The sequence below is a fragment of the Siniperca chuatsi genome, linkage group LG7, assembly GCF_020085105.1.
Source record: "Siniperca chuatsi isolate FFG_IHB_CAS linkage group LG7, ASM2008510v1, whole genome shotgun sequence".
Classification (NCBI taxonomy): domain Eukaryota; kingdom Metazoa; phylum Chordata; class Actinopteri; order Centrarchiformes; family Sinipercidae; genus Siniperca; species Siniperca chuatsi.
The window spans coordinates 15526088-15553934 of NC_058048.1; the positions used below are offsets into that span (position 1 = coordinate 15526088).

Genomic DNA, 27847 nt, shown 5'->3' on the forward strand with positions numbered 1-27847 from the left:
AAGGACTTACTGCATTTATAAAAACAGAGAAATGTGTTTTTTTAAAGATGAGGTACGGGGAGGAAGTATTCAAGGTTGGAATGATGGTGAGGAAGAGACTGAAAATATAATGGAATTTTGATATAGAAAATAAAAGAAATTAATGATTTTTGTTCCAGAATGTATTCGTAAATAGCTATTAAGGCATGCAAAGTTGGCAAACAAGGTTAAAAGGGTGTTCATGTTCGTGTGACTTTAGATATTTGTCTTTTTCTATTGTATTCAATATTTAAAGAGATTATATTTTTTTTCATTTTAGGGCAGAATAGCCAGAGATATAGAATATTTTCCCCTTGATCCTTCCTAATCTCAAAATATATGCAAGTTAAAAGAAAATCAGCAGTTTTCACTACAGTGTCATTTCTTTTTTCCTTCAGTCCATAAATGTTCAGTGCCAGTCTGTTGTGTGGGGTGGCGCCGGTGGTTTGGGGTGGAATTTAAGGATGAGGAAATGTAAAGGCACCATTTTTAAGTTTAGATTATTTACCTTTTAGCCTCTGTGTTTTGTGTTCTTGTGTATGTGTTTCATTCTACCTGCCTTTCTTGTTTTAAAAAATTCCATGTTAAGCCCCATTGTTTATTTAGTTGCTTGAGCAAATACCAAGACTAGTAGAACGTAGTAGCATCTCTTTAGTTTCTGTTTTTATTATGTTTTTGATTACCCTGGATAGATTTTCTATTAACTCCCTGGATCTTGTCCCTAATCCTAAACATAACCACTAATAACCCTTAACCTTAACCCTTAGCCCCACTTATAATACTTAAATCAGGAGGGGGAGTGAGAAGTAATTCATGTCAGTAACATAACACCCCAAAAGAGAAAAATGTAACCAAATAATAATAATGAAAGTTCTGTACATTTCATACGCACAAACATTACCCCAAGTCAGCTGCAAAGCAGTTGCAAATAGGACAAGGACAAAAATGCCTAATACTTTGTTAATCTCATCCTGGTTTACTGCTGAACTAGATTGGATCAACTCAATATATTGGATTTGGTTTCACTGATTTTAATTGGTTAGACTTGTTTTGTTTACTATTGATCTGTTTTTTGTTTGTTTGTTTGTTTTTTGAATCAAAATGGAAAATTTTATTTAATTATTTTTTCCATTCATTCATTTTTATTAATTAATTTCTGTTCAGCATCAAAGGCCACCCACGCATGGGGCAAAACAGGGTGTCTGGTTAAATGTAAGACTTTTAAGACCTTTTAATACCACATAGAATGCAATTTAATACCTGTTTCACAGTCATAGCGGCCAAAGTAAGTTAGTATGATGGAAAATCAGTAGGGATTATATAATTATATTTAAGACTTTTTAATACCTACCAAGGCCTTTGTTTGAGGAAACTAAAAGCAATGTTTTTTAAGACAAGATGCCCTGCAGAAAGAAGGCTAACACCCTGGTCGTGTCACAGGGCAATACAGAAAAAATCCCACATAATGAGTAAATAGGAGGAAACTCGAATGAAAAAGTGGGGTGCTCCACACAGACATAATGTGCGAATTAAATACTTTATCGAGCTGTTTTCTTAGTCACAACAACAGTGTGCACTTTGTAGGCTAACAGCTGGAGCTTTTAAATGTCAACATAGTTTTGCTCACATCAATCATGCATTACACTCACCTTACATCTCCATCAGAGCACTGAGAACACGCTAGTGACTTTTTATGCATGAATTAAGAACAGAACCTGTGTTATGAATTTCTATTGATCTTGATCTATTGATCATTTGACATGGCCTGAAAATATGCTTGGATTAATGTCACAATGTGGATGAGTCAATGACTAAATAAATGACTAAATGAATTAAAGCATTTTCTAAATATTGATATTTGACATTATGAACTACTGTATGTTATAATGATATAGCCTCTCACAGCTGCTGTCACATCAAGAAGGCTCAATTCGACACTACTAGGCTGTGATGGAAACTCAATCATTAATGGAGAGTTTGTTTACTCATATTTCATAGTGTTGCGGGATGCAATCCATCCACCAGCTCTCGTCTCTTATCCCTACTTACCATCCAAATCCCCTCTTCTCCTTTCCCCTCATCTTCTCCTGTTTCTCGTTGCTCTGCTCCTCCCCATCCTGCCCCACACTCTCCTCCTATGACCCACTGTCTCTTTCCTTTAATTTCCTTTGCTCTGTCTTCTCCTCTCATTTACTTCTTTTCTCCCCCTCCCCTCCCCATCCTTCTCCCACTGTGTGTCATCTGTCGTTTTAATTACTCTTCCCTCCATCCATGAAGATCTGAAGGTTGGGTGTTGGGCTGGAGAGGAAAGGGGGGTGGCGGTCCACAGGATAATTAAACATCGATTTGAGACGATGGTGAAAACGGCAACATGACGCCAAACAAGGGGATTATGGGTCGGGCAGCCAACGGCGTTCTGCTGAGCTCCGCAAATATCCAACAGTAGGAGAGGAAATGGAGGCAGAGCAAGGAAGAAATGAAGGGAGGGAGGCACAGTAAGACTGCAAATAAAATAATACGAAGAGGAGGAAGAATGGAGCCAAGGAAACTTAAGGAAAAAGAAGGACAGGAAAGAAAAAGGACATAAAAAGAGAGCAGAAGAAAAGGGAGTTAAGATGAAGGAGTGAAAGAGAGTTGGAATGGCGCAGCAAAAAAAAGCAGAGAGCAAAGATATAGAAAAAATGGGATATAGGAAAGTGATACAGACTGTAATGTAAAAAGGGAAAGGGAGCAAAAAATAAACACAAAAAAATAAAATGGGGGACGAGAAATAGGAGAAGCTTACACGAAGAAAGACATGACAAAGAGAAAGAAGGAGATGACAAAATACACTGTCTTCAGTGTCTTTGAACTTAACCTCTCTGATCTGACTCATTAGTTCTGCGTTCATTTGGCACAAATACAGCAAGTACCAGCGATGCAAGGGTGTGTGTGTGTGTGTATGTGTGCGTGTAGGGACAGTCATTTGTCATTAGGCCCTTATTAAGCTCATTAGTACAAATGCAGTGAATCATTCAATTAAATGACAATGACCTACAGCAAACTGAAAGCTCATTGCCACCAGTGGGTGTAGGGATGTGCACACGAGCGTGCATAAATGTGTGTGTGCGTTATGATTTGGCAGATACCAGTACATCAGTTTGGTAATATTGTATGTTGTGCTAGGATGAGCCTGAATATCCACTCTTTGGTGTTGTACATATCCACTATGAAGACTGTGATATATAGCTTGTCGACATACCATGTTCAGTGTGATTTTGATGAATGTTCACGATAAGACTTTAACTTAAATTGACTACAATTACAATATCTTATTGTAAGTCCACAATTGATATTGGTAGTGGTAGTAATAATATTTGTAGGTAGTAGTTGTAAATGTGGTTGTTACAGTAGGATTCAAGGGGATATTTTAAATGTTTTTTTTTTAACCTTGTTTTTTATTGGAGGGACTAGATACATCGAAATGTCTGACTTGGAAACAGTGCAATTATCAGAACAAAATAACCACTATCACCAGCTTCAATCCACAAATGCTGGTATCAGCAGTGGCCTTTAAAATGCCAAAGATCAAACACTCTTCTGCATGTGTATATGAGCATGTAAGCAGCCATCATAACAGCCTCTAAAAAGCAGTACATTTTAGTGTGAGTTTCTAACTGAGTGATCAGAAGCTTAAATCTACTAAATTCTAAAAAAAAAAAAAAATAATGTTAGAGTAGATGTCATTAAAGCAAGCTTCTGCTATGGCAGAAAGCAATGGTTTATCGGCCCTGTGTTTTTATGAGCCATGTAATATATCATTTCCCATTCCAATGTTGGGATTTACAATGGTTAAAGGGGCACCAAATTGTGTAGGTGTAATCCATTAAATTTGGCTATCAATAAATAACTTTAATGAGGGGGTGCCACTCTTTTTAAAGAAGAGAAATGATAGCCAATTAATTGATTGAGTACACTAAACTACACTAAACTTAGACTAAACTATCACGTATTTTATGAGACTCAATCAATTAATTGGCTATCATTTCTCTTATTATTATTTTTGATAATTCTGACAACACAAGTGGGTGCCACTCTTTAACCATTGTAAATCCCAACACAGTGAATAGAGTTGCAACCTACCTACCATGGCATATCAGTAGCTGTTGTGTTTATTTGCTTCCTGTGTTATATAGTCAGTCTTCAGGTACATAGAGTGGAGTAAATGTTATTTTCATACAGTAAAAATCACCATATGAGTGAACATAATACATGAGGGCACATTTTCAGGTGAAGTAAAATCGCACTTCTTTTTTTTATTGCAATATTATGAAAATACTCTACTTTTCTGAACTGAAAAAAAGGAGTCTAAAATGTTACCAGGTAACAATCTTGCTTCATTGAAAAATAAGCTAAATTGAGTCTTAAGAAATACAAAGAGAAGTCCTTGACATTTTCTGCAATGATTAAAGACTGTCCCCTTCTCTGCTGTTCCTAGATGCATGTAACATACATACACTGTAGCTGTTTTTGTAAGCTTAGAAGCATGGATTTAAATATATAAGTGCATGTCCTGTCTAGTGTGCAATCGTAAAACATTTAAAGCCTTTAAACAGCAGTATTGTTGAATAGCTTAAAACTTGCTCAGAGTTTTGAGCACTGAGTGAAGATCTGTTGTATTTAATAAATATGTGAAATATTAAGTGCTCCTCCCTAACATCACTGATTGTCTTAGAATTCTCAATGAATTGCATGAGTAATGTATAACTGTTGATTAAAAGCATGTTTTATTTATCTATTTACATATTTATTTTTTAACAAAACCAAAGGTTCTATTTGGGAATATGAACTGTAACCCTCACTACACATGCATATTAAACATGCTCAAAAATGGACATATGCACATCACACACACACACCCACACACACAAACATTATCTCTCTCTCTCTCTCTCTCTCTCTCTCTCTTTTTCACCATCCTGCTCAACACAGAGTCACCCACATGTAGGCACACCTCAGCCCACCCAGCTTTGCTCCAGATGCTCTCATCACCTGCTTTAATGCTATGACCCCCCAACACCCACCCAACAACGGACATATACACACTCACACAAACACACACATAAATTCATTTATATTTCAGTTTAAAGATATTGTAGAGGATTAAAAATAGACAATACTTATCCTTTAACCCATTTTTTCCTAGCCGTGTCGTGGAAATAGCCCTGCCAATCAGAGCTACAAGAAGTTTGATGGTTGAGTCGGACAAATACTAAGACATGAATGTCAAAGCTTGTCATCATCCATGTAATGATAAAGGAACAAAGAGTGCATTTGCATTTGCTAATGTCACATAAGGTGCACAGCATCCTAGAAAGCACCTTAAGTAAAGAATTACTAAACAGGCATGAGAGCAGCTATCTGCTAGTGATCTAACTGTTATTAATGCATTTTTCCAGTCACTTTACTCTGAGTCTGCTGGTCTGCGCAGACTTTATGTGTCTGTGAGTCCATTATCCAAAGAACCACAAACCATGGACAATGCAGAAAAGGTTGAGAAAGGCTCTGTAAAACACACATCGATAGCATCGAAATATCTCTCAAGTCAGATCAGAATCAACATATTTCTTTTACATACGGAAAAGTAATAATAAAACTACATTTCCGACCCGCAAAACATCACTTTTAGACAAGAAATTACCATGTATCAACCATATATGCACAATACGGACAGATACATTGCATCCTATACAGTGCAAGCAGGTGGTGATTTACCAGGATACAGCGGCCTTGGTTCTCACCATGGGGCTGGTCTTGGGGGTATTTTGCGTGGCTTGTTTAGACTTGCATTTCCCCTGCTCAAGAAAGGATTTACCATTGCAGCACTGCATTTAAAGACAGTAGCTAAAAACATTTTTTCTGATGTTATCACCAATGTCATGAGCCATAGCAACAAACAGAAAGAAGGGTCAGGAATAATGTCAATGTCACCAATAAAACGTCCGCGTGGACAAATGGGGAGTTCCCAACCAAAGAGGTGTCACTGAATATTAAATAAGAAGAGTGATACTAAGACAAGAAAAAATACACAAGTAAGGAGAAGGAAGTTGGCAAAACGTTGTAAGACAAGAGATACATTCTAGCAGGAATGGCTCTGGTACATGAAATGTCGAAAGAATGTGTTTAATTGAATGTGTTACAAATGCATTAAACAAAATTCGGTTTTAGCTCTTGATCGTAACTTTCCTTGTGATCATATGATTGTTTGGTCCTTCAAAATGTATGATTCTTAAAAGAGGTACATAACTGTGTCCTACAATCTGACATTCTACAATATCAGAATAGATGAAAATGTTGTTCATCCCATCATTAATATCGTCAGGATGTGGTGCGATATACGTCGTCAGGTGATATATGATCCTCGTCGATTACAGTGTCCTCAGTGGTTTCAAAGACTTCTCCAAGTATAAATCCCAACACAAGTTTTCCTTTAATAATAAAACAGACACTCTGTTTGTGATGGTATTGTAACGAAGTTTGATGTACTCCATATAGTTTATAGATAAGCGGGTGTTTATTTCAGTTATTAACTGTGGCATGGATGTATAGAATCCGGGTGTCGCTGTTAAACAGGCCCGCTTGTTTGATTTTTTGTCGAACACAACAAATTCTGCATCTTTTGGTGAAAAGTTTGTCCACGTTTTTGGTTACTGAATTTCAATTAATCCCACTTCATAAGGTACTTTAAACTAAAAAGGTTTGGGTAGCTTTGTTCTGAAATTTGCTATTGTGTTGTTGGGGTACAATAATGTAGAAGAATTGGTAGGTAACGTAACAAAAAACCCCTCCCCATCCATGTCAGACAGTAGTCTCAGTATGTAGTCCGCTTAAAAACCCAACGGTAACTGAATTACCTGTTTTTCTGAAATCCAAGAGTTAAATTTATCTGGCCATCCCACCCATTTGACTAGTACCATATTCCGACCATCTTCTTTTTCTAGGTAAGATCTTTGTTATTTTAAACGTTTTGTCTATCCACAATAACTTTTGCAATTCTGCTTCATACAAGGTCCCCTGTAATACCTCACTTCATTTTATTTCTCTTAAAATGTAAAGGAGCTGTTCTGAGAAGAGTATAAGCGTCTTGTTTTAAGAGCCAGTTTTCTATAACAGAGTCTGCACAGTGAATACCTGTACTGTCAAATAGAGCATTTTTAAGTTTTTGTTTACTCCCAAATCCCCCTGCATTTTCTGGTGTATAGTATGTCTTTTTCATAACCTCATCCATGGCTGTTGTCATAAAAATGAACATCTGCTGCCTTAAGGTATTTTATTTCCAAGGCATGTTTACATCATCAACAGTCTTGTCTTACCAGGCAATGATGTTTACAGGTATACACTTTTAAAAAAATCAATACAGGCATTTGTATTTTTACTGAGCAAAGATTCTACTAAACATTGCATTACATTATTAACATCTGCATGCTGCTTTCTGTTTAACATCAACACACACAGATCAATATTAAAAGTATAAAAACAAAACACATGACCCATGTGGAATTCATTATCGTTCAAAAGAAAACAATTAACAACATTGACTAGAGTAGATTTCACATCTACGTATTTATCTGCATATTATCATTTGTACCATAGCATGCCAATCCTCTGTCACTTGTCTAACACATCCAGTCTGCTTTTCAAATCTAGGACAACATAGTAATCTATAAGAGTCACATACTGCATTATTAACAGCATCACAAAGCAAAGTTCTCATCTTATATTTGACATATTTCTTTTTGACATAGTTTTGCAGACTAGATATGTTCCCCATTATTCTGTAGTTTTTTTTCCACTCCAAATGCTCAAAGAATCCTTAACTACAGTATTCACCCTATTATCCACTGTAGTTATCTGTTTTAGTGTTGCAATGAGAAATAAGTTCATCAGCCATTTCTGCAAAGCATCTGCAGCAATGTATCGAATGTCGTACGTAGAAGGCAATACGATCCCAAGAGAGTCCAGTGCATATGCTTGCACATCTGCATAATTTTCATTGAAAATCTCTTGCTGAATTTCTCCCAGATGCCCTTTGATATAATGCAAGAGAAGTATGTCAGTGCATGAGTGAGATTGTCTGATAGTTTGTAGAAGAACTGTGTGTAAAGGCTGTTGTTACATCTATAATATCGCGAACAGTTGGATTAGATGATCACGATCAAAGTAGTCCAGAGTGTCCAAACAATCGGCATTAAACTGTGTCTCTTTGCTGGTATTGTCTTCTGGTCTTTCTTCAGGAGAAAGAAATGTAAAATTTCTTTTCCCCAAATCATTACCAATGTCATCCACCCAGGATTTATCGCTGCCATCATCCTGGGATTTTGGAAAAAAATTAGGCATGCCGTAAGTTGGTGGCACGTCACACCAGGCATAAGGCTTCACCCCTATACAAAACATAAGCTAAATTTTTTAACAATCGAAATATTTAACATTTCCATTTTTTCTTTTTTTTCCGTATCCTTCTGCACAAAATGTTTAGAACAGTACTATAAATGGGAGAGGTTTGAAATATTTGAGTTCATCAGGCCGTGCTGGTCTGGGCAAAGGTACACATGCGCGGGGGTCTGCCCACTCCGGTTTGTTCTCATCAGCCTCTGGAGTCTTCTCATTTACTTTGTCATAAAATATTCTTTTGAGACCTTCATAGCACTTGTAAGTCTTATACCATCTGAATAACGTATCGATACACGAGAAAACATCAAGGTTTCTCCCCCAATCACTCCACAGGACTACAAAACCAGTGGTAAACCATGTCTCCTATTCTTTAGATGTAATGGGGTAGCGTTTATCTGTGTCAGCGGTGCCCCTCCAAGCCTTTTGAGTAATAGAGTTATCCATGCATAGTCTAAAAAATGATTTAGGATTCAGGGTCGTAGACCTCAAGGTTTGTTTTTACATGATAGGTCTCTCCAGATGCAGATCCATCCCATTGTGCTGTGTACACCCCTTTCGAGTTACTTAGCTCTTTTACAAATTTTGTTTCTGAAATGATCCCAGTCTCTTGCAAAAAAACAAATGTGTGGTGTAGTTCCACGAAGGAATATTTCAACAGCTTCTCTTGTGTAAAGATAGACTGTTCCTTGGTCAAACAAGTATCCCGATACCCTAAAATCTTCTACATCCCATTCATACTGTGAAGCCCCTGCCTTTTGATCCAGAAAATCAGTCAGGTTTTTAGGGGAGGACTTTGTCTTTCTAGGAGCCATAATCAGATCAGCATCAGCAAGATTTATGCGTCATTTTGATGTCAAGACCCCTGAATGATTACCTGTATTCTCCATGGCCATAATGTTGACAAGAATCAGTGCAAAATGGAAAAGAAGCACGGCAAATCACTCACTCAATCGAGATACAGCCTTCATCCAGAATTAATGCAAAAATCTAATGTAGTAGCCGTTGTCCAGAATCAGTGCAAAATCTCTGTCAAATGTAACAACCGTCGTCCCACAGTCGCTGTTTAGTATATGATCTGTCCCCCACAACGTCGCTATATAGTTGTACCATGTCAAAGCCACTCCCAAAAATACTTAAACCAATTTTATAACATCCGTGCCCATATTGGGGATTAACAAATGGTCTCGGGCGGGTTGTGAAAGGAAGGTGTGACCAGACATGTTCACACCCCCGTCACTCAAGGATGCTTGTGCGCCATAGATCATACGCTTATACGTGAAGGTCATTGGGTCATGCGCGTGCATGTGAGATCATCATCCCCCATGCACAATCCTGAAAATAGTCACCTTTATATACTACTGACCTCTTTCTGCCCTTGCGTAATGAGGAAAATATTAGGCAAATAAAATTCTTTAGATCAACCTGGACACACACAAACAGACACAAACAAACACACATGCAGGTACTCAAAAATCTTATTCCACATACACTCAACAATGTACTCACTCATGCCTGATCCAAACAGACAAAGTGGTGGAAGGTGTGAGCTTAAAAGTAGGTTTTGAAGAGAAATCTATTTACAGGAAGTATGTGAGTATGCGTGTATGTTGGTGCTTTGTATTGATGCCAAAAGGTTAATGTATTGTAAATGCACTTTAAAGCCCTGTCATGCTCCCCTCACCAGAATTGAATCCTTGTTACAAGCACATAAATAAGAATGCTGGCTCTGCTTATGATATATATTGTATTATACTTACTGTAAATGGTGGAAATGCAGCAATACATGCAATACAGTTAAAGTTTTCACAGGATGCTCTGATTGGCAGATCTCAACACTGCCAAGTGAGATTCCACTCACATTGCAATATGTTGAGCCAGACCACTGCATTTGCACTAAAGCTAAAGATAGCTGCCGCTTTTAAATAGAATGGTGAAGCTCAGAAGTTTAGCTATCAAAGGGAGAAATAAACAGACCTACAGGTTGATCAATGTATACATGCATTCAACAACTATTAGATGGCAATGTCATAAGAGTATCAATGTTTTGGGGTTTTTTGCCTGTAGGGGTGTCAATAATTCACAGAGACTGGGAAAAAAGACTTGCGCTATACATGACTAAAACATTTGGCTTATAGGTAATAAATTAATCAAGATCAAAAGCACATGAAGCATTTACGGGTGTCAGTTTATTACTTACTAACAAATAAACTCACACACCTGGTTGGTTGAGGTTTTGTTTGGTGTGATGTGAGTAAAAAAAGATTCGGTCTGTACTAAGCATCGCCATGGTAACAGGCATTACTCATGGCAATGGCAATACTGGTGACGAAGATTGACTCCATTTACCTGTTCATACGCACAGTGCTCATTTCTTTCTGTCTCATGTACAACACATATAGAGAGTCACTCTCAGTAGGAAATGCAGCTGTCATTTCCAAACAATGACAGAATGAATGTTGTCAAAGATAGGCAGAGAGGGAAAGGTAATGCAGATGTATTAAAAAAAATAGGGGGACCACATAATAGCCAAATGTGAACATCCAGCGATACATTACCTTGGATCTTTCTGAGAGAAACTTATAAATCATACTGAAATGACAAGTGTAGTTTATATAGCTCTGGATTGGGCTGACCCTGTTCAGCCAGAGTGCAATGATAATGGCTAATGATACCAGGCTTGTTTGGCTGGATAATGTGTTATCCCTGGTGAGGCCTGTGGTGGAATCTAAGCTATTGATCTTTCTTGACCTCTGACTGATCACAGATCAGTATGTTTAATACAGAATTGTTGCTTGTCCCAAAAGTTCAACCAGCAGCATAAATTAACATGTATACACACACACACATGCAAACACAGCCTCACACACTCATAAACAAACACAGTCTAGCTGTCTCTTGCTAGTTTCTCCAACGTTACCTACCTTGAGCTTTAAATGACACAAGGTTAAACAGCAACCTACTGTACATAATGAATCAAACATCCTAGGGGAAATAGTCAAAGGAAAACCATTTATGAAATATATGGGTCTTTGTATTTGTCACTCACTCTTCGCTCGCAGTTTGACAGCTCTCCTTTACACAACCACCAGTATGTGGTGTTGCTTTCAGGGAATATTTAAAAAAAGGCTAAAATCCATTGCAATCATGTAATTATTATTTTCCTTCTATAAAGCTGTCAGCACAGTTAGAATAAAAAATACAGTCACTGTCTCTCCTGAAAAGGCTCATTCATCAAGAAAAACATACAAATAAATAACAGTGACACATCTTAAAAATCCAAAAATACACTAAGAATCACACACACAGAAGAGGAAAATGTAATGTGAGAATAGCAGGAAAAATACAAAATAACAGAGGGGGGAAAAGGGAAATCAAGGCAGGAAATGTGACATAACTGGAAAAAAAAACATAAAAAGGAAGTTTAAAGACAAAGCATCAAGTTGAGAAGATATATATGTAGATTTATCTGATTCATTCAGGTAGTAAACTGCTGAGTCAAACTTAAACTATCCATTGCACTGTTGTAGAATTTAAATGTTTTACTACTTATCCAAGACTCACTTCCACTGTCTGATGGTTGAGTCCGAGCTAGACCATAAAAAAGATCCTATATATGTATCATACTAAAGGAACTATCACTGAAAAGTGGACAGGGATTAAGACATCAACTGTCTCCTGCTTACATCACTGCCTCAGCATTTCTGCAACACACTCCAGGGGATACAATTTCAGAAGGAAACTCACAATTGGTGCCTTCTGAACAGGTACAGTAGCCAAAATCTTTTCTGCCTGCATTATGTTCCCTGGCAATATTGTCTTAGTGTAGGAAATGCTACATTTAGCCTACGTATCACCCACAAGTCTTGTGAAGTTGGCCAGAGTGGATGGTGGATGTACAAAATGCAGAACTTTTGACACCAATGAGCGGGATTCACATCCTGCTTGGGTGTGGTAAGGTTCAGGCAACAAAGACACTTTGGTTAACGTCAGAGAAAGATTGTTGCTCCAGTTAAATGTTAATAAAGCAAAAACATTGTGTGTTGTCCTTCAAGTCACTTTAACCAAGGCCAACATCTTTCCCTAACCTTAACCAAGTTCTGCGAGTGCCTAAACATAACCATAAAATACTCTTGTCACACTTTACTTGCTACAAGCAGATATTGTTTTGCAGAAGCCAGCCATGAACTGCAATATCCTTTGTTGGGTCTTTCTCTGCCTTGTTTCCTGTCATCTATCCACTATCACTACTTAATAAAGGCATACAATTTCCAAAAAATAATTACAAGGATAAACATTTTTGCTTTAGCAATTTAGTAAAAGTAATAAAATAAGAGTGTTTTTAGGAGACAGGGCTGGAAAACACACACACACATATGGTGATACATTTTATCAATAAATCAAGAAAAAGCATGTAAAAGAAATGGCAGTTGTGTCACAGAAGAAACATGAGCTTTTGTAGTCACACTTTTAATAACACACACACACATCCATCGCAACTGGAGACACTTGCAGAGGTCTGTTGCGATTGATGGCACCAAAAGTGATATTGGGTTTTTGGCTAATGCACAGTTGCCAGCTGGTCCAGTGCACACACACATAAACACTCATCACACATGCACAGGAGCACACAAACACACACCTGAATAGGCATTGATTGAATTAGTCAGGGGGTTTTGAAGAGCATGTCTCAGACACAGGGTTAACTAATACACTGCCGACCAATGGTTTCCAAGTACATGCACACAGACGCACACACGCACACACTCACACACTCACACAAAGTTGGTGCTATAATGGCATTGATCGTAAATAGTCAGGGGGTTTTCAGACTGTGTCAGAGAGCCCTCTTTATGCTCTGAACTCCTCAGAAAATCTCTGGACTACTGGTGGTCTTTCTAAAGTGGAAATGGTTCTAAATTGAGCTGCCTGCTCAAAAAAGTTAAATAAAAAGGACACCGAGGGCAGTGTATAGATCACAAGATGATGTTATTTGGATTTTCTGACTGGAGTAATTTACTCAGTGTGGAAAAAAATCAAGGATTGTGAATTGTTATGCAGTAAATTTAGAATGCATTCTATGTGCCCGAAACACCAATAAATGAATTAAAATGTTTTCTGATCTGATTAAAAACTAAACTAAAACAACCTCTTTAATGTTATTACATAAAAACTACAATATTTTTCAAAAGAAAAATAAAATAGATGTATTTTGCTTTGAATGTGTTCAACATTATGGTTCAAATACAGCAACCTGACATCCAAATCATATGTCACATAAATTCACTTGTCATAGTGCTGCTTCAGTATGCAGGTCTAAAGTAAAAGTGAAAACATGATGCATTAGAAGTCAGCAAAAACCTCCTCTGTCTCCATCCATTTTTCAGCTATCTCCACTGGAACAACGACTCTAAACTTACATGTAGAGGTTCTCATCAGTGCTTGTGTTGCGTGATCTTTCCACTTTCTGATTACGAAGAGGGAACACACTTTGATTTTTTTCCCTATCAATTCTAACCAGTAGCATTGATGAATATTCAAAGACAGTGACATGGATCTGTTTTAGAAATATGCTGTTTGGCTAAACAAATGTAACAGAAATAACAAATACAGAGCAAAATAAATTTGTTAAGCTCAAATGGCCTATTGTGGCACCAATATATTGTTTCCTCTTTTCCTATTTCCTCTCTTCTCTGCTCCTCAGCACTTTGTACCCTCTCCCTCATTTTCTCCTCCCCCACCTCTTCTCTCTTCATGTCACTGTGCCTCACCCCTCCAAATGGATATTGACCAAAGAAAGACAGAAGAGGAACTGTACATACATGCTCACAGATACACTCAGGGCTTTATTTTACTCAGAACAGAGCTGGTGCAACGATGATGCCTGCTAATGGATGTTAATCTTTGATCCCACCCTGCTGGATAACTATTGTCCAATCTCCAAACTGCCTTTTATTTCGAGATTCTCAAAAAACTTGTATCTAAGCTAACAATAATACCTTTGAAAAGTTCCAATCTGGCTTTCGTCAGCACCACAGCACTGAGACAGCCCTTCTCAAAGTCACTAATGACCTATTAATGAATGCAGACGCAGGCATGTGCTCAATTCTTGTGCTACTGGACTTAAGTGCTGCCTTTGACATAATTGATCATGGCATTCTTTTAGATAGACTGAGGCACTGGGTGGGCATATCTGGCACTGCACTAGACTGGTTCTCATCTTATCTGTCCAATAGGAAATTCTGTGTCAGCATTAAAAACTTCATGTCCTCCTTCTCCCATATCAAGTACGGTGTGCCTCAAGGTTCAATTCTGGGACCAATACTGTTCTCCTTATACATGCTTACCTTGGGTGATGTCATCCACAGACATGGGATTTATTTTCATTGTTATGCGGATGACACATAGTTGTACCCTCCCTCCTTAGTACGCTGAGTTCTCTGCAGGACTGCCTGTCTGACATAAATTTTCTTCAGCTCAACTCAAATAAAACTGAAATCCTTGTTATTGGCCCCCAACACATCACTAAACAAATACTGCCATCTACTGGTAACCTGTCACAACATATCAAGCCTTTTGCAAAAAATCTTGGTAACAAGAGGTGGTAGCAACATATCACTAAGCTTGTCCAATCATGTTTTTATCACCTCAGAAACATTGCAAAAATCCGATCTATTTTAAATCTTAGTGATACAGAAACTGTTGTACATGCTTTTATCTCCTCACGCCTTTTGTAACAGTCTGTTCACTTGTCTTAATCAAAAAACTTTGACACGACTGCAGACTGTACAGAACTCAGATGCTAGGCTGTTAACCAGGACCAAGAGGTACGATCACATCACACCTGTTTTAGCCTCTTTACATTGGCTCCCAGTTTGTTTTAGGATTGATTTTAAGATCTTATTGATTACTTTTAAGTAGAAGAAGAAGTAAAAACAACTTTCCCGAAGAAATTAGGTTGTCTGAGTCAGCGTCTTCTTTTAAGTCTCTTCTCAAAACACATTTTTATCGGAAAGCATATCCTGATTTTACCTGAACTGGCTGTTTATTTTATGCTTTTCTGTATTTTATGTCTTTATATTTCATCATTCACTGTGGTATTTTATTTCTCTTGTTGTGAAGCACTTTGTACTTTGTTTTGATTAATGCTCTATAAATAGTTTTATTATTATTATTAATCTCACCCACCATGTGATCGATGCCATGTGATTCCATGTATGGTAGAGTAATAATTCAGCCATGATCTTATGTGATTAAGTAATATTACAACAAATACTGCTTATGCAACATGACATAATGTTTTTAGGCATACATACTTTTTCTTTCAAATGGTAAACAATAATAAAGAACTGATATGATGTTGTTGTTTTCATTGTACAAATAAAATACTTTGATAGTTCTTCACTTTGAATGAGTGTTGATTACAAAACGTAAATCTTCCTTCCTGCCTAACATTTAAACTGAGACATGAACACATGTGGATTAGGTAGCAGGATGGATCAGACAGTGACCTGGTGACATAGGCAAGGTATTTAAGATTAAGATTAAGCTACAGTGCAGCTCACACATTCATGTATTTTTCTGCAGTACAATGAAAATGTGTCACGTTTTTACATTTTGCTGTAGCATATTCCACATGTGTCTTATCTCCAATGCCTTCTCTTCTTTTGTTTGACAGTGGCTAGGTTTAAATGCACTGAAAGAGTCATACTTTTGTTGAGATCTTGTTATTGTTGTGTTTTTTTCTGAACTCTAAATTTAAAGTTGTAATCCATTGGATTTTAGTCATGGTTGATTTGGTTGGTTACCGTGATAACATCAAGTGTGGTTTGATGCTACAGAAAACATTTCTTAAGCAGTTACTTTGTCAGAAATACAACAGCAGAGCACCCGGTGTGTGTATTTACTGCGCAACCAAACACACTCACATTGTTTTAATTAAGAAGACAGTGAAAAATAATTGCAACTGTGATCTGATTTCATGCTCCACACGGTACGAGTAGTTTTCCACACAAGGGCAGGACACAGTAAAGTTAGCTAACTTGCCAAGGAGTAGGAAGTGTGCAGCCTGTCATGTTATGTAATGAATGCTGATTGCTGGTGTGTTTTGTCTTTAATTGTCTGAGAATGTTGTGGGCCTTAGGTGGGAGACTGTTTAAGGTCTGAGATATACAGTTTATTAGTATTGTAAACGTACAGACAATCTGCTTGATAATGTGACACTCAATGTAAGACTCGAAGCTACCCACACAGATGCACACACACAGACACACATATCTACACCTACACCTGACCAGTAAGGACTTTATTTTCTACCTGCCATGCCCACTAACTGCATCTAACCTTGAACGGGCAGGTGCAGATGGACGGTTGCTATGCAGGATAACGGTTGCCATGCTTAGAATTGTAAGAAGCTGCTTGTCTCCCACAGTTAGCTGAACTGTCTGAATAAAAAAGTGTCCTCACTAGCTTAGAAATAACATCATGATAACTTTTCAGTAGAGACCTCCATTTCCATATCTCACAAGTGTCGCCTTTTCACAAATTAAGAGGAACTGTTTGATTCTCCTGCCAGCATGGATGTATTCTATCACAGGGTCTTCTTTCAAGAATTATTTTTCCCAGAGAGACAATTTCAGCTGTTGATCAAGAGTAAAAAGGCGAAGAAGAGCTACATTGGTTATCAGATATGGCAGTTTTCATTTGAAGACATTTATGATTTACTTCTGTAATCACAGAAGACAGTGATATATTCGGCCATTTCATTTGCACCTCTGAAAAAATTAAATGAATGAATAATCAGCAGTACTCCTCTATGATAGTATTAAAGCCACCTGTCACTCATAACAAGGAGGAGATTTTCCTAACCCGTTGAAATGACACCATAACATATGAAAACTCCTCAGAACTGAAAATATCTGGCTTTACCAGGCTTTCCGAGAGATCTGTTGTGTTTGCCGCGAGAAGCATCTTTTTCCAGTGCGTTTTGAACGCTTCTCATGTACCCTGGTTGTCTCTGCCTTTGACGCTCGGAGCGCCTTGCATTTTTGAAGGAGTGCTGTGAACACCTGGAGCTGAAAAAACTTCAGAAAAGCGCTCAACGTCATTTGCGTTTTTTTTTTTTTTTCCCATTGTCCGATCAGATCAGATTTTACTTCACAGCAAAATCATGGTTAGGCTAAGGACAAGTGATTTGGTGGTTGCCTAGCAACAATAATTGTAGGCTTCAACAAAAAAGGCAAAGTGGTGTGCCTTGCGTTTTGCAACCTGCAAAAAGCACTGATTGGGTCCTACGACAATAATGTTACCAATGCTTTTGGTTTTGCACAGAGCGAGAATATGGAAGATTCCCCAAGAGAACAAAGATTTAAAAGAGAACTTAACTGGAACACATACAAGTGCTCTATGGTAGTTAAGCCATGCTTTTTCTCTCCAACCAGTCAACTGCAATAGTCTGCCATTAAATATTTTGCTGCTGTTATTATGGGAATGAACATTATGATGATACATGGCACAGGGAAACTGATTTGTCAATATATGTCCAAAGCACCGATTGGGCCATTCATTTAAGTTCTCTGAGTCTCATGCTCAGGTCCACAAAAGTCTAAAATGTCCTTACTATAGTTATTTGATTAACATGACTGACCATAAAATGACCTTTCTACATATTCAAATTCTGTGCATTAAATTAGGCTAATTTTAATGATAACATTATTAGAATTCTATGGCTGCAATCACACTACTATCAAGAAGAATCACCATAATACCTTGAACTGCTCTTCCATTGAAATTATGTGGGTGTTCATTCCCATTTTATTTACACTTGACAGCATGCTGTGTGTGCAGTAGCATGTTGTCCACACAAAGCAGAAAACCTACCTGTTTGTTTCAGGAATCTATTAAATTAGACTTTTTAGTTGAATTAGTTCTTTCTTTCTACATTGAAACTTTTACATTTTACCAAATGTTGTAGCGGTTCGATTGGCACCCCTTAAACTAGTGTCTGTCAGTCAAATCTGATGAAGAAATGACAAAGAGTCAGAAAATGTCCTAGTAAAGCTAAACCCAACAAAATATGGGAAAATGTCATTTATAGAGCCATAATGTAAGTAACAGCAATAAATCAATGCAGCAACAACATCAGCACATCAACACAGCACTGAAGCAAACTGACAGGCAAGCATTAAAACTAGTTCAACAGCTACACTCGTCACATTTGGCCCAGGCCTCCCTGCATTCAGCGACAATGGCTCTGTTCCACTACAGATGTCTTTATCATTTCAGTTGATTAGACTTTTACGAGTGGATGACTGGCTAATCTCCACTTGTGTCATCTATCATCTGCTCTCATCCTCATAGCAGCGGCTGAAGTCTCCTGATTAACTTACACACAACTGCACACGCACACACACAAAGACACACACACACACACACTTACACTTACAAACACATACAGGCACAGAAATGCTTTTTACTAATAGGCCTTAAAAGATTCACAGAAGTCACCATAGATACTGTACTATAGACAGAAAATTAAATCACACAGACGGACAGATCATAAATTGACAGTGTAGATAGACAGACCTGTAAACCAGTGTGTCATCCCCAGAGCTGTTGTACTGGACCTGGAACATCCTGACTCCAGATGTAGGAGTCTGACTGCTCCATCTAATGAGGGCAGAGTTTCCTGTCAGTTCCACCAATGAGACCCTCCGGTCTCCCCCTCTTGTCTCGTTGTTAGGCAGTGCAACCTTAGAGGAGGTTAGGATGTCAGAGGGGGCAGGTTCAGAGGATGGGTCTCGGCTGCGGCTTGTGCTGTTTGCCAGATGGGGCGTCGCCATGACAACTAGCTCCACCCTTCCTGTGGATTCACCTGCTGCATTGGAGGCAATGCAGGTGAAGTTTCCTGAATCCTTCAAGGATGTTACATTTATCTCCAGGCTTCCATTAGGGAAAACCAAGGTTCTGAAACAAATTGATGTATATCATGAAGTTAATTAATTCAGTAAGTCAATCAATAAAAATGTATTGAAATGTAAATGTCACACAAACATATACAGGGAGCTTTACAAAATTTCAGTAAGATTTTTCTTTCATTCTTAATCCCTTTCCCCATAATCCTTCATTTTTAATTTTTTCCCCCTTCTAAGTCACATCTGCTGGTTACTAGCTATTCTGATAGGATCCAAATGTAATTCTCACCAGTACAAACTGCAACTTTGATTGGCATAGTCAGAACTTCATATTAAAATGGGCCAGGCCATTTGCTCCACATTAATTGAAATGAAGAAAGGAGCAAGACACATTCACTTCCGGTTACGAAATGATTCACCATTATTCTGTCAGTTTAAATTTAAGAGGTAACTCCCTTCTGGTTCACACCACAATCACGTAAGCCCTCCTTCTCTGTCACCCTCAGGAGCCAACTGCTAATCAGTGTTCTCCTTATCAACCCATTTACTCGCACCTGTACTTTGCAGCCTGCAGCACCTGATGCTGATGCCAACTTTCACCACCAGCATCCATCCATACTCTATCCAGCATCAATGCAATGAATGCCAGGCTGAGGGGCTATGTTGCTGACAGGTTGTGGGCTTTATCCCCATAAGTATAGGCATTAACCCAAATGTTTCTGATCAAAAATATCTAACGATGTCAAATCAGAAAGTGCATATGAAAGGATTTAAAGGACTATGCCATTATATTTCCATTGCGATTATTTTATAACAGATGGTGTATATGCAAAACTAACTAGAAACCCACATATCTGACACATATGCCAACTAGGTTACCAGATGGAAATGTGAGGAAGGTGTGACCTCAACAACTACCTTCTAATCCTGATTCAGAGTTGGCCCACACGAGTCATGTGTACCCGACTACTGCAGCCAAGACAAAAATAATGTAAGACATATTGACTTTCTGACTCTGTTGCACATTGGCACATAGCACTGAACTGGAGCAGTACAGGGAAGAATATTCAAACAACCCCTCTCTTGCACCTGTTAACTGGGTTGCCAGGTTTCTGACATCATTAAATGTGTCATATTCCCTAAATTAACACCTTCCCTTTCATTTTGAGAAATTGTGCAATCTATTGGCCTATGGGGAAAAGTAATTTATTGTAGATCAAACAAGACTATATTGTGATTGTACAGAAAGAAGCTTAGTACCTGGTGCTATTAGATATAAGTCGCCCTTCGGGACTGATCCAGTGGACTTCAGGCTCTGGGTCGCCATTTGCTTTGCACTTCAGGCTGGCAGGCTGGCCTTCCATAGCCACTGTATGAGGTGACTTACGGGTCAGAACTGGTGGGTCACAAATAAACTCCTAAAGGGCAAAAAAGAATCACAGGTCACACTACAGACACTTTTTTTAAAATCTGAATTATTTTATGTCTTATATTAATTAAATTATTGAAGGTCTGTCTTGGTCTCAAGATTATTTGACAACTTTTTTATTATTTCCCTGCATGATGTGAAAAGCTCAAAATGTCACCTCTTCAGGTATTGTCCAGAAGTACTTGGCACTGAGGTCAGGGGGAGAGGCGCACGTCTCGAGGTCGTCTTCTCTGGTCAGTCTTCTCAACCACAGAAGTTCACAGTTACAGTGAAGGGGGTTGCCACCAAAACTCAACACCAAGGAGGAGAGGGGGGAGCCTCTGGACTTGGCGTAAACTGGTATTCTCAGGAACAATGGGTCCGGGGGGATTTTCTTCAGTTTGTTTGATGTCATGTCTAGCCTGTGAGAGGACGGGATAGGGAGAAGATGAGGGATGGACAAGAGGAGAGAGGGAGAAAGAGAGACACAGATATCATCATTACATCAACAGTAATTTATTAAGTTGATCAGCAAACCAATCAGTGCATCTATACATTATCTAGCTCTACACACATCATCTGCTCATTCCCCAGTCCTTTCCTCTATCTATCCATTTACCTGGCCAGTTTGTGTAGGTTGGTGAATACCCCTTGGGGAACATTTTCTATGAGGTTATGATCCATATTTAGGGTATTGACATTGGTTAGGCGTCCAATCGTGTCCCAGGGCACCTGGGCAAGGTTGTTGTAACTAAGGTCGAGGTCCTCCAGTGTGGACAGGAAGTCATCAAAGGCGTGGGGAGATATGGAGTGGAGCTGGTTGTTGGCCAGGATCAGGTGACGAAGGTTGGTCAGGCCTTTAAAATGGTCATCCTGGTTGGTAAAAAAGTGAAAATGCTGTGAGAAGTATCACAGTAATATCATCATAAAGATACTGTATCTATCTACTGTACTGTTATATATATATTTTTTTTTCTGTCATTGTAGTTCAATTGTGTGTATCCATTAACCACCCATCCAAACTTTGTTGTGTGGCTCTGAGGCTTCTAAGTCTGTTTATCAGTCCAATAATCCATCTGACTATTCATTCCCATTTACCATCATTAATCCATCCACCCATCCATTAGTCTTACCTTGATCACAGTTAATCTATTAGAGTCTAGGTGGAGTGCTCTCAGTCGCCGCAGGTCACTAAAAGCTGAAGGGAGAATCTGACTGATGGTGTTTCTGGACAGAGTCAGATGTAGCAGGCTGGTCATGTTGGCAAAGTCCTTTCTTCGGACAGCTGGGAGTGAGCAGAAAAAACACAAATAAAGACTCCATCAACTAAGTCCTAAGTGGCCAGATATATTACATAGGTACAGTGTTGTATGATGTACATGCACTAAATAGGTTTTAAAGCACAAATGTTTGCCTGACCACAGAAAGAGGTGCTTTCACAAAAGTGGATGACTCAGATTTGTAATGTTCTGTAGATTTTCATAAAATATTTTTCTGAGATGGATAGGGAGATGCAATATGAGATAGACAAGGAAAAAGTCAGGGTTAAGATCAATTTGCTGCTGCTTTTGCTTGGTGTTGCTGAATACACTACTGCAAATGATCACATTTGTCAAGGCAACCATTTGACTGCTACATGAAAACCATCGTGTTTTATATCTAGATTGACGAGTCCATGCCTAATTTGCCTCTAGCGTTCAGAGCCTGGACCCTATGATACCAAGTATGCTTTTTTTAATTTGTGTAAAATTAACTTTTTGACAACATACACTAAGAACCTCAGTTGACAGCAGAGAGAATCTGGTATCCCCCAAAATGAGATACAGAATCTTTAGTTTTGCAAAGGGTAGCGCTAAACTGAAACTGATTAGGACGTGAACAATGTGACTTAAATAACTACGGCTGTGTGATATTGTTAATAGCGCATCAAATTATCTTTCTGGACCCTGTGAAAGCAGTCTTTTTTTTGGTTTGTGTGTCTTTTGTTTTGGTTAACTATGGAATAGAATTTATTTTAAGTAAAGCCTGAGAAGATTAGATGGCTGCCTTGTTGGGAGCTAATGGGAATCCAGATTAAAATAAAAGGATAAAGCAACACTTCAATTCTTAAAACTAAGTACATTTCAAAGTAACCAAGAGAACTCTTGATATAAGGAGATGAATCATGAATGAGATTTGCTAGCCTGAACCACAAAACAAAAAAGTTTTAAAAAACGTATTAAAGTTGAAAAGAAATACCCAGATTCATGAGAAATATTACTTATTGACATGTAGAGACCAACAAAAAATAATTGCAACTTGAGCCAACATTTGTGTTCAGTGCTATCAAACTCTGCATATACAACCAATTATAGCACGTTGCAACATTCATATGTGACATACTCTACTCACTGCATTCAATGTGCCCTTTGAGTTTCAGCTGTATATCCAACCTGTCAATTCATTGCTCACTCTTTTGCTGTGACTATGCTGCTGTTTCACTGCTCAGTATCCAAACACTGTTAGTAGGTGCTGCTGCTCAATATTATAGCATTTTATAAGGTCTATGTCACACCTTGCAAACATCTGTAGGCACTGACCATGCAAAATGCCTTAATGCCCTGTCTTGATTGATGGTAATACAGGACAGAGAGGCAAGTGTGTTACCCGTAATGAAGTTCTCTTGGAGCCGTAGCTCCACGGTGCGTCGGTCAATGGCAGCAGGAACAAACAGCAAGCCTGTCTTGGAGCAGAGGATAGCGAGCGATGGAGAAAGGCTCTGGCACATACAACGTTTCGGACACGGCTGTCCCCTGCATGCTGCTGCCAGCAACAGCAAAGAGAACCACAGCCGTTCCATTATCCTCCACTGGGAACAGGGCAACTGGGAGACAGAAGGAAAATGAGCAATGAATTGAAGTAGATACAAAAATAGCGTCACTCAAGATGAGGCAGGTAGAAACACTGACCTGCAGAAAACTTGGTCAGTCACAAAGAAGACAAACTGTTTAAACATATAAGCATTTATGGATATGTAAAGCCCTCTGTAGACTCAACAAAATGAGAGATTTTTTAATTTTTTATTTTATCATTACCTTTGTACGAGGCATTTGTGAAACATAAACAGCACAAAAGACTACAAGCACATTTAAAGTACAAATTTCCTATTAAATGTAACAAGTGCTAAATTGCTTTTTTTTCAGGAAAACAAACATAAATGCTATCTTTGGTAGCATGGCAAATGGCTAGCCTGCTAACCACAGCACACTTAGCTTGTTAAACGTAGCTGTACGTGAGGTGACCTACAACTGGCAGTGCTCTATAACAACTTGACTTAAGCCATGATACAGGGACATTAAACGAGTAATGTGAGCTGATCTAAAACCGTGGTCTTGTAAACACCGTTTTAAAAGCTCTATAATGTACCAAGCCAAGTTTACTGCAAAGACGAGAAGTGAAGAGAAAAAACCTGTGTGGTCCTGTAGTTCTTTTCAAATAGTTTCTTTGCCTTTTCATGCTGAGCCACATCGAATTAGTTCCTGTCTATGCCTGTCTGTCTTTTTTTTTTTTACAAGTGCAAGCAAAAAGAAATGTGTATGAGGTGATTGCCTTTGTCCCATGCATTAATACAAGTTTTACCTTTTTTCAGACAAAAACCAAAATAGACCGACACTACTAGCAGACTTTTTGTGTAGGTATATACTGTATAATTGTATGATTTCTGCTTACACAATTGACCTAAACATGTAATTCTACAGCCAAACTGCACAATACTCCCTTTGAAAAATATGCCTTACTTTACAATAAAGTCAGGATAGAGAGAGGAGAGTGAGAACTAGATCATGGCACTGCCCAGGAGCTGGATTCAATTACACAATACTGTGAGCTCATAATGGGCTCTATCATCGTGCATGGTAACCTGGCATTTTCCTGAGGCTCACTGGGGATTTTTCCTTGCTGGTACTTGATTGATATTTTGGTACAATGTAATATAGGTGTGGAGTGTTGCTGTCAATCCAGTGGTAGACTGCAGTTTTGGTGTCAACATTGCAATATAGCTACAGCATCCACCTGTTGGGAACAATGCACTGTATTTTTATTCTGACTATGGCAATGATGGCAGCAAAGCAACGTAGAGGTTACTATCTGTAACAGTCTTACTTGCACTTCTCATCCTCATCTAGTCGCACAACAGCTTGTATACTGAATGAAGGCCCTTAAAGTTCACAAACTCCCTATTCAGTTGAAACAAGGCTGCAAGTTTGTGTTCTGTTTGCAGTCTAAAATTTGAGTGATGCACTTTGTCAAACCCAGTTATGCACTGAGCTGAGTCTGTGCTCTTATCCACATCAATCATTTCTCAGTATTCTAGTTTTTTTTAGTATATGCAGTCCAAATTAAGGAGTGCTGAACACTTGGACACTCTCGGCACACAGGGGACACACATAGTTTAACACAGTTCTGTCAGAAATTGTCAGACAAAACTTCTCTTTCCAGTTTACATCACTTAAACCCCCTCAGGACCATCCCCTCCTCACCAAGTATCTGTTTTCAACAACACCTGTCTACTTCTTTACAACAGATGTGGCAAAAGAAGCACCTAAAGCTTCACATTTATAATCGCAATACATCTTGCCCTCTGTCTACAATGATATGATGTGGTAGAACAGAATCATGACTGTTCATAACTGTAATGATGAAATTTCATAGTGGTGAGTCAATCCACAACTATTTTTGGAACATAAATGGTATAAATTAGGGCTGGGCGATATGGCCTAAAAATAAAATTTACGATTTTTATTTTTTCCACCGGGGCCCCTTCTTCTCATATGGGATACTATGGGAAAATTATTCTGCTCATGTTACCTGCTTTTTAGCAGGTGTATTAGGGCTGCTGCTGCCTTGTGAAGCTCGCAGTGCCACACACTTCTCCCACTCGTCTGCATTCTTCTGTCTGAGATGCTGAATTAATTAGTTGTGTTGCTGCTTTTAGTTGCCACAGACTTTAAACAAACTTTACAGCGGACAGTGGTTTGCTGGAGGACGGACGCTGCAAAACTGAACCATATCCAGACGACTGAGGAGACAGTGCCTTTTTTATTAGCGCATGTTGCCACGTTGATATTTTACTTTATTTTATTTAAGATTATCTGAAGCGAACTCTTGGGGTGGGGGTGTTACTATGAACTACAGGAGTTAAAGGGAAAATTGATTTTCAGTTTCAAATATCATCCTAAACCATAAGTTTGAATTAATTGATAAAATCGCACAGCAATAGTATAAATATGGTTAATAATAGGCAGTTTATGCCTCGGAATTAAAGCTTAAATAGACCACTGTTTTACTCCCAGTTTCACAGAACAACAAAAAAAAATTTTGACCTGAGCTCATTGGGCAGTCACTATATATAGCCAAATCATGGTTACCATGAGTAAGCATTATTCAGTACAATATGAAATTTAACCTGGCATTTTCAAGGGACTGTCATACCCTACAGAATTTTTCAAAATCCTAATTTTTGAAACTATCATAAAATATTATCTATTTCTTGTAATTCACATCCTATATATATGAGCATGTGCAGGTAATCACAGGGGATCATCGATCGAATTCTTTCAGCTGCTCTTGTTGTTGACCCCATTCAATTTTCAGTTCATCACCTTGCATTAGTAAAGTGTCACTGAAGTCACTGAAGATCAAATTCTACGTCAACCCAAGTCATACTGCTTCTCTATTTCTATCATACATCCCTCTTTTTGTCAATGTCTCGGTTTTCCTACCTGCCTCTCAGCTCTTCTTCCTTTTTCATCCTCTCTTAAACCTTTATTTATACAGAGGATGCAACCCTCCCTTGCTTTTCTCATGATCATCTATCTTGCAGGCCCCCTTCCTCAATCTCTCCATGCTCGCTTCATGTTTTTCCCCCATCATCCATCCCTCACCCTGTCTCACTCAGTTTTATGATGGCTTTATTGTAATGTATCTTCAATGTGTTTATGTTGCCGAAATTGGTACCAACGGTGATTTTAAATGCACACATCCTTCACTTGGTTCACCCACTCATCCAGCTTGCATTTGTACAGCATCAGTTCAATTTTATACATTTAGACACACCTCACCTGGTTCTCCCACATGTCCAGACTATGTGTGTTTTTGAGGCTTATCAATTATGGACCTATGGGTTTTTCTGTTTAATTCAGTGAGGGTGAGCGATCAGTCACCCACCATTACTCACCGCCGTGCTTGTTCAGCAATGGAGAGTTAATAACACAAGAGAAGCTGTCTGCCCTGTTACCAGTGAGATTGGGCCATTATAGTTGTTGACAATGATTTGAATGACAATTTAATGCTAATGCTAACTGACACTCAAAGTCTCATACCGCATGATAGTCTGAATACTGTACTGCTAAAAACATATGACTCAAAATAGATTAATCATGTGGCAGACATCCTGGAAGCCCTCCAGACTTAATCTTTCATGGGGATCATAGAAAAGGTTTCAGTCATAGTCATCTGGACACTGTTTTGTGAAAATGGTCTGAGAACTCAGACCTTCTAGGTCAGCTTCAGGTGAAACTAGGCAGGGTAAACAGCAGACACTCAGGAAGACTCCTCCCTGAGGGCAGGGCTTAAGCAACACAGAATAGCTTACATTTCTGAGTTCTCAGACCATTTTCACAATTGAGAATGACTTCCGGATTGGAGCCGAAACGTCTTGATTCTGAAAACAGTGTCCAGATGACTACGACTGAAACCTTTTCTACGGTGGAACACTCCTGGACGAATGAGGGTCTACACTGTAGAGTGTAGTGTAGAGTCTATTGTTGGTCACGATGCAAATTCCACTTCTAATTTTCTTTCAGACCTGCCCAAATCACAGTCCAAAAGATTCCAGGAACAACTATAACAAAGAAAGGTGACATGACTGTGAAGTTAGTGTATGAAGTTTATTGGTAGCTGTATTTACCAGTGGTTTAGCTGAAAACAGGCCTGTGCCTAATGACACCAGGGTTTGTTTGCAAAGAGCGTAGTTACCAAATTTAAATTTACACAACTTTTCAAGTTTTGATAATGATTATTATATCACATGGATTGTCCTGAT

The 27847-nt window shown here is 38.5% G+C and overlaps 1 protein-coding gene across 9 annotated transcripts in view; it reads right to left on the reverse strand.

Moving 5' to 3' along the window:
- Positions 1-27847, reverse strand: part of zgc:172282 (leucine-rich repeat and fibronectin type III domain-containing protein 1-like protein) — a 184866-nt gene that overhangs the window by 61841 nt on the left and 95178 nt on the right. For all 9 annotated transcript variants that reach the window (XM_044202976.1, XM_044202975.1, XM_044202977.1 and 6 more), the window contains exons 3-8: positions 23413-23629; positions 21900-22051; positions 21386-21639; positions 20945-21188; positions 20619-20776; positions 19030-19410 (exon numbers count right to left, since the gene is read on the reverse strand). In XM_044202976.1, coding sequence (XP_044058911.1) covers positions 19030-19410; positions 20619-20776; positions 20945-21188; positions 21386-21639; positions 21900-22051; positions 23413-23605 — 1382 coding nt within the window. In that variant the 5' untranslated portion in view covers positions 23606-23629. The remainder of the gene's footprint in view (positions 1-19029; positions 19411-20618; positions 20777-20944; positions 21189-21385; positions 21640-21899; positions 22052-23412; positions 23630-27847) is intronic.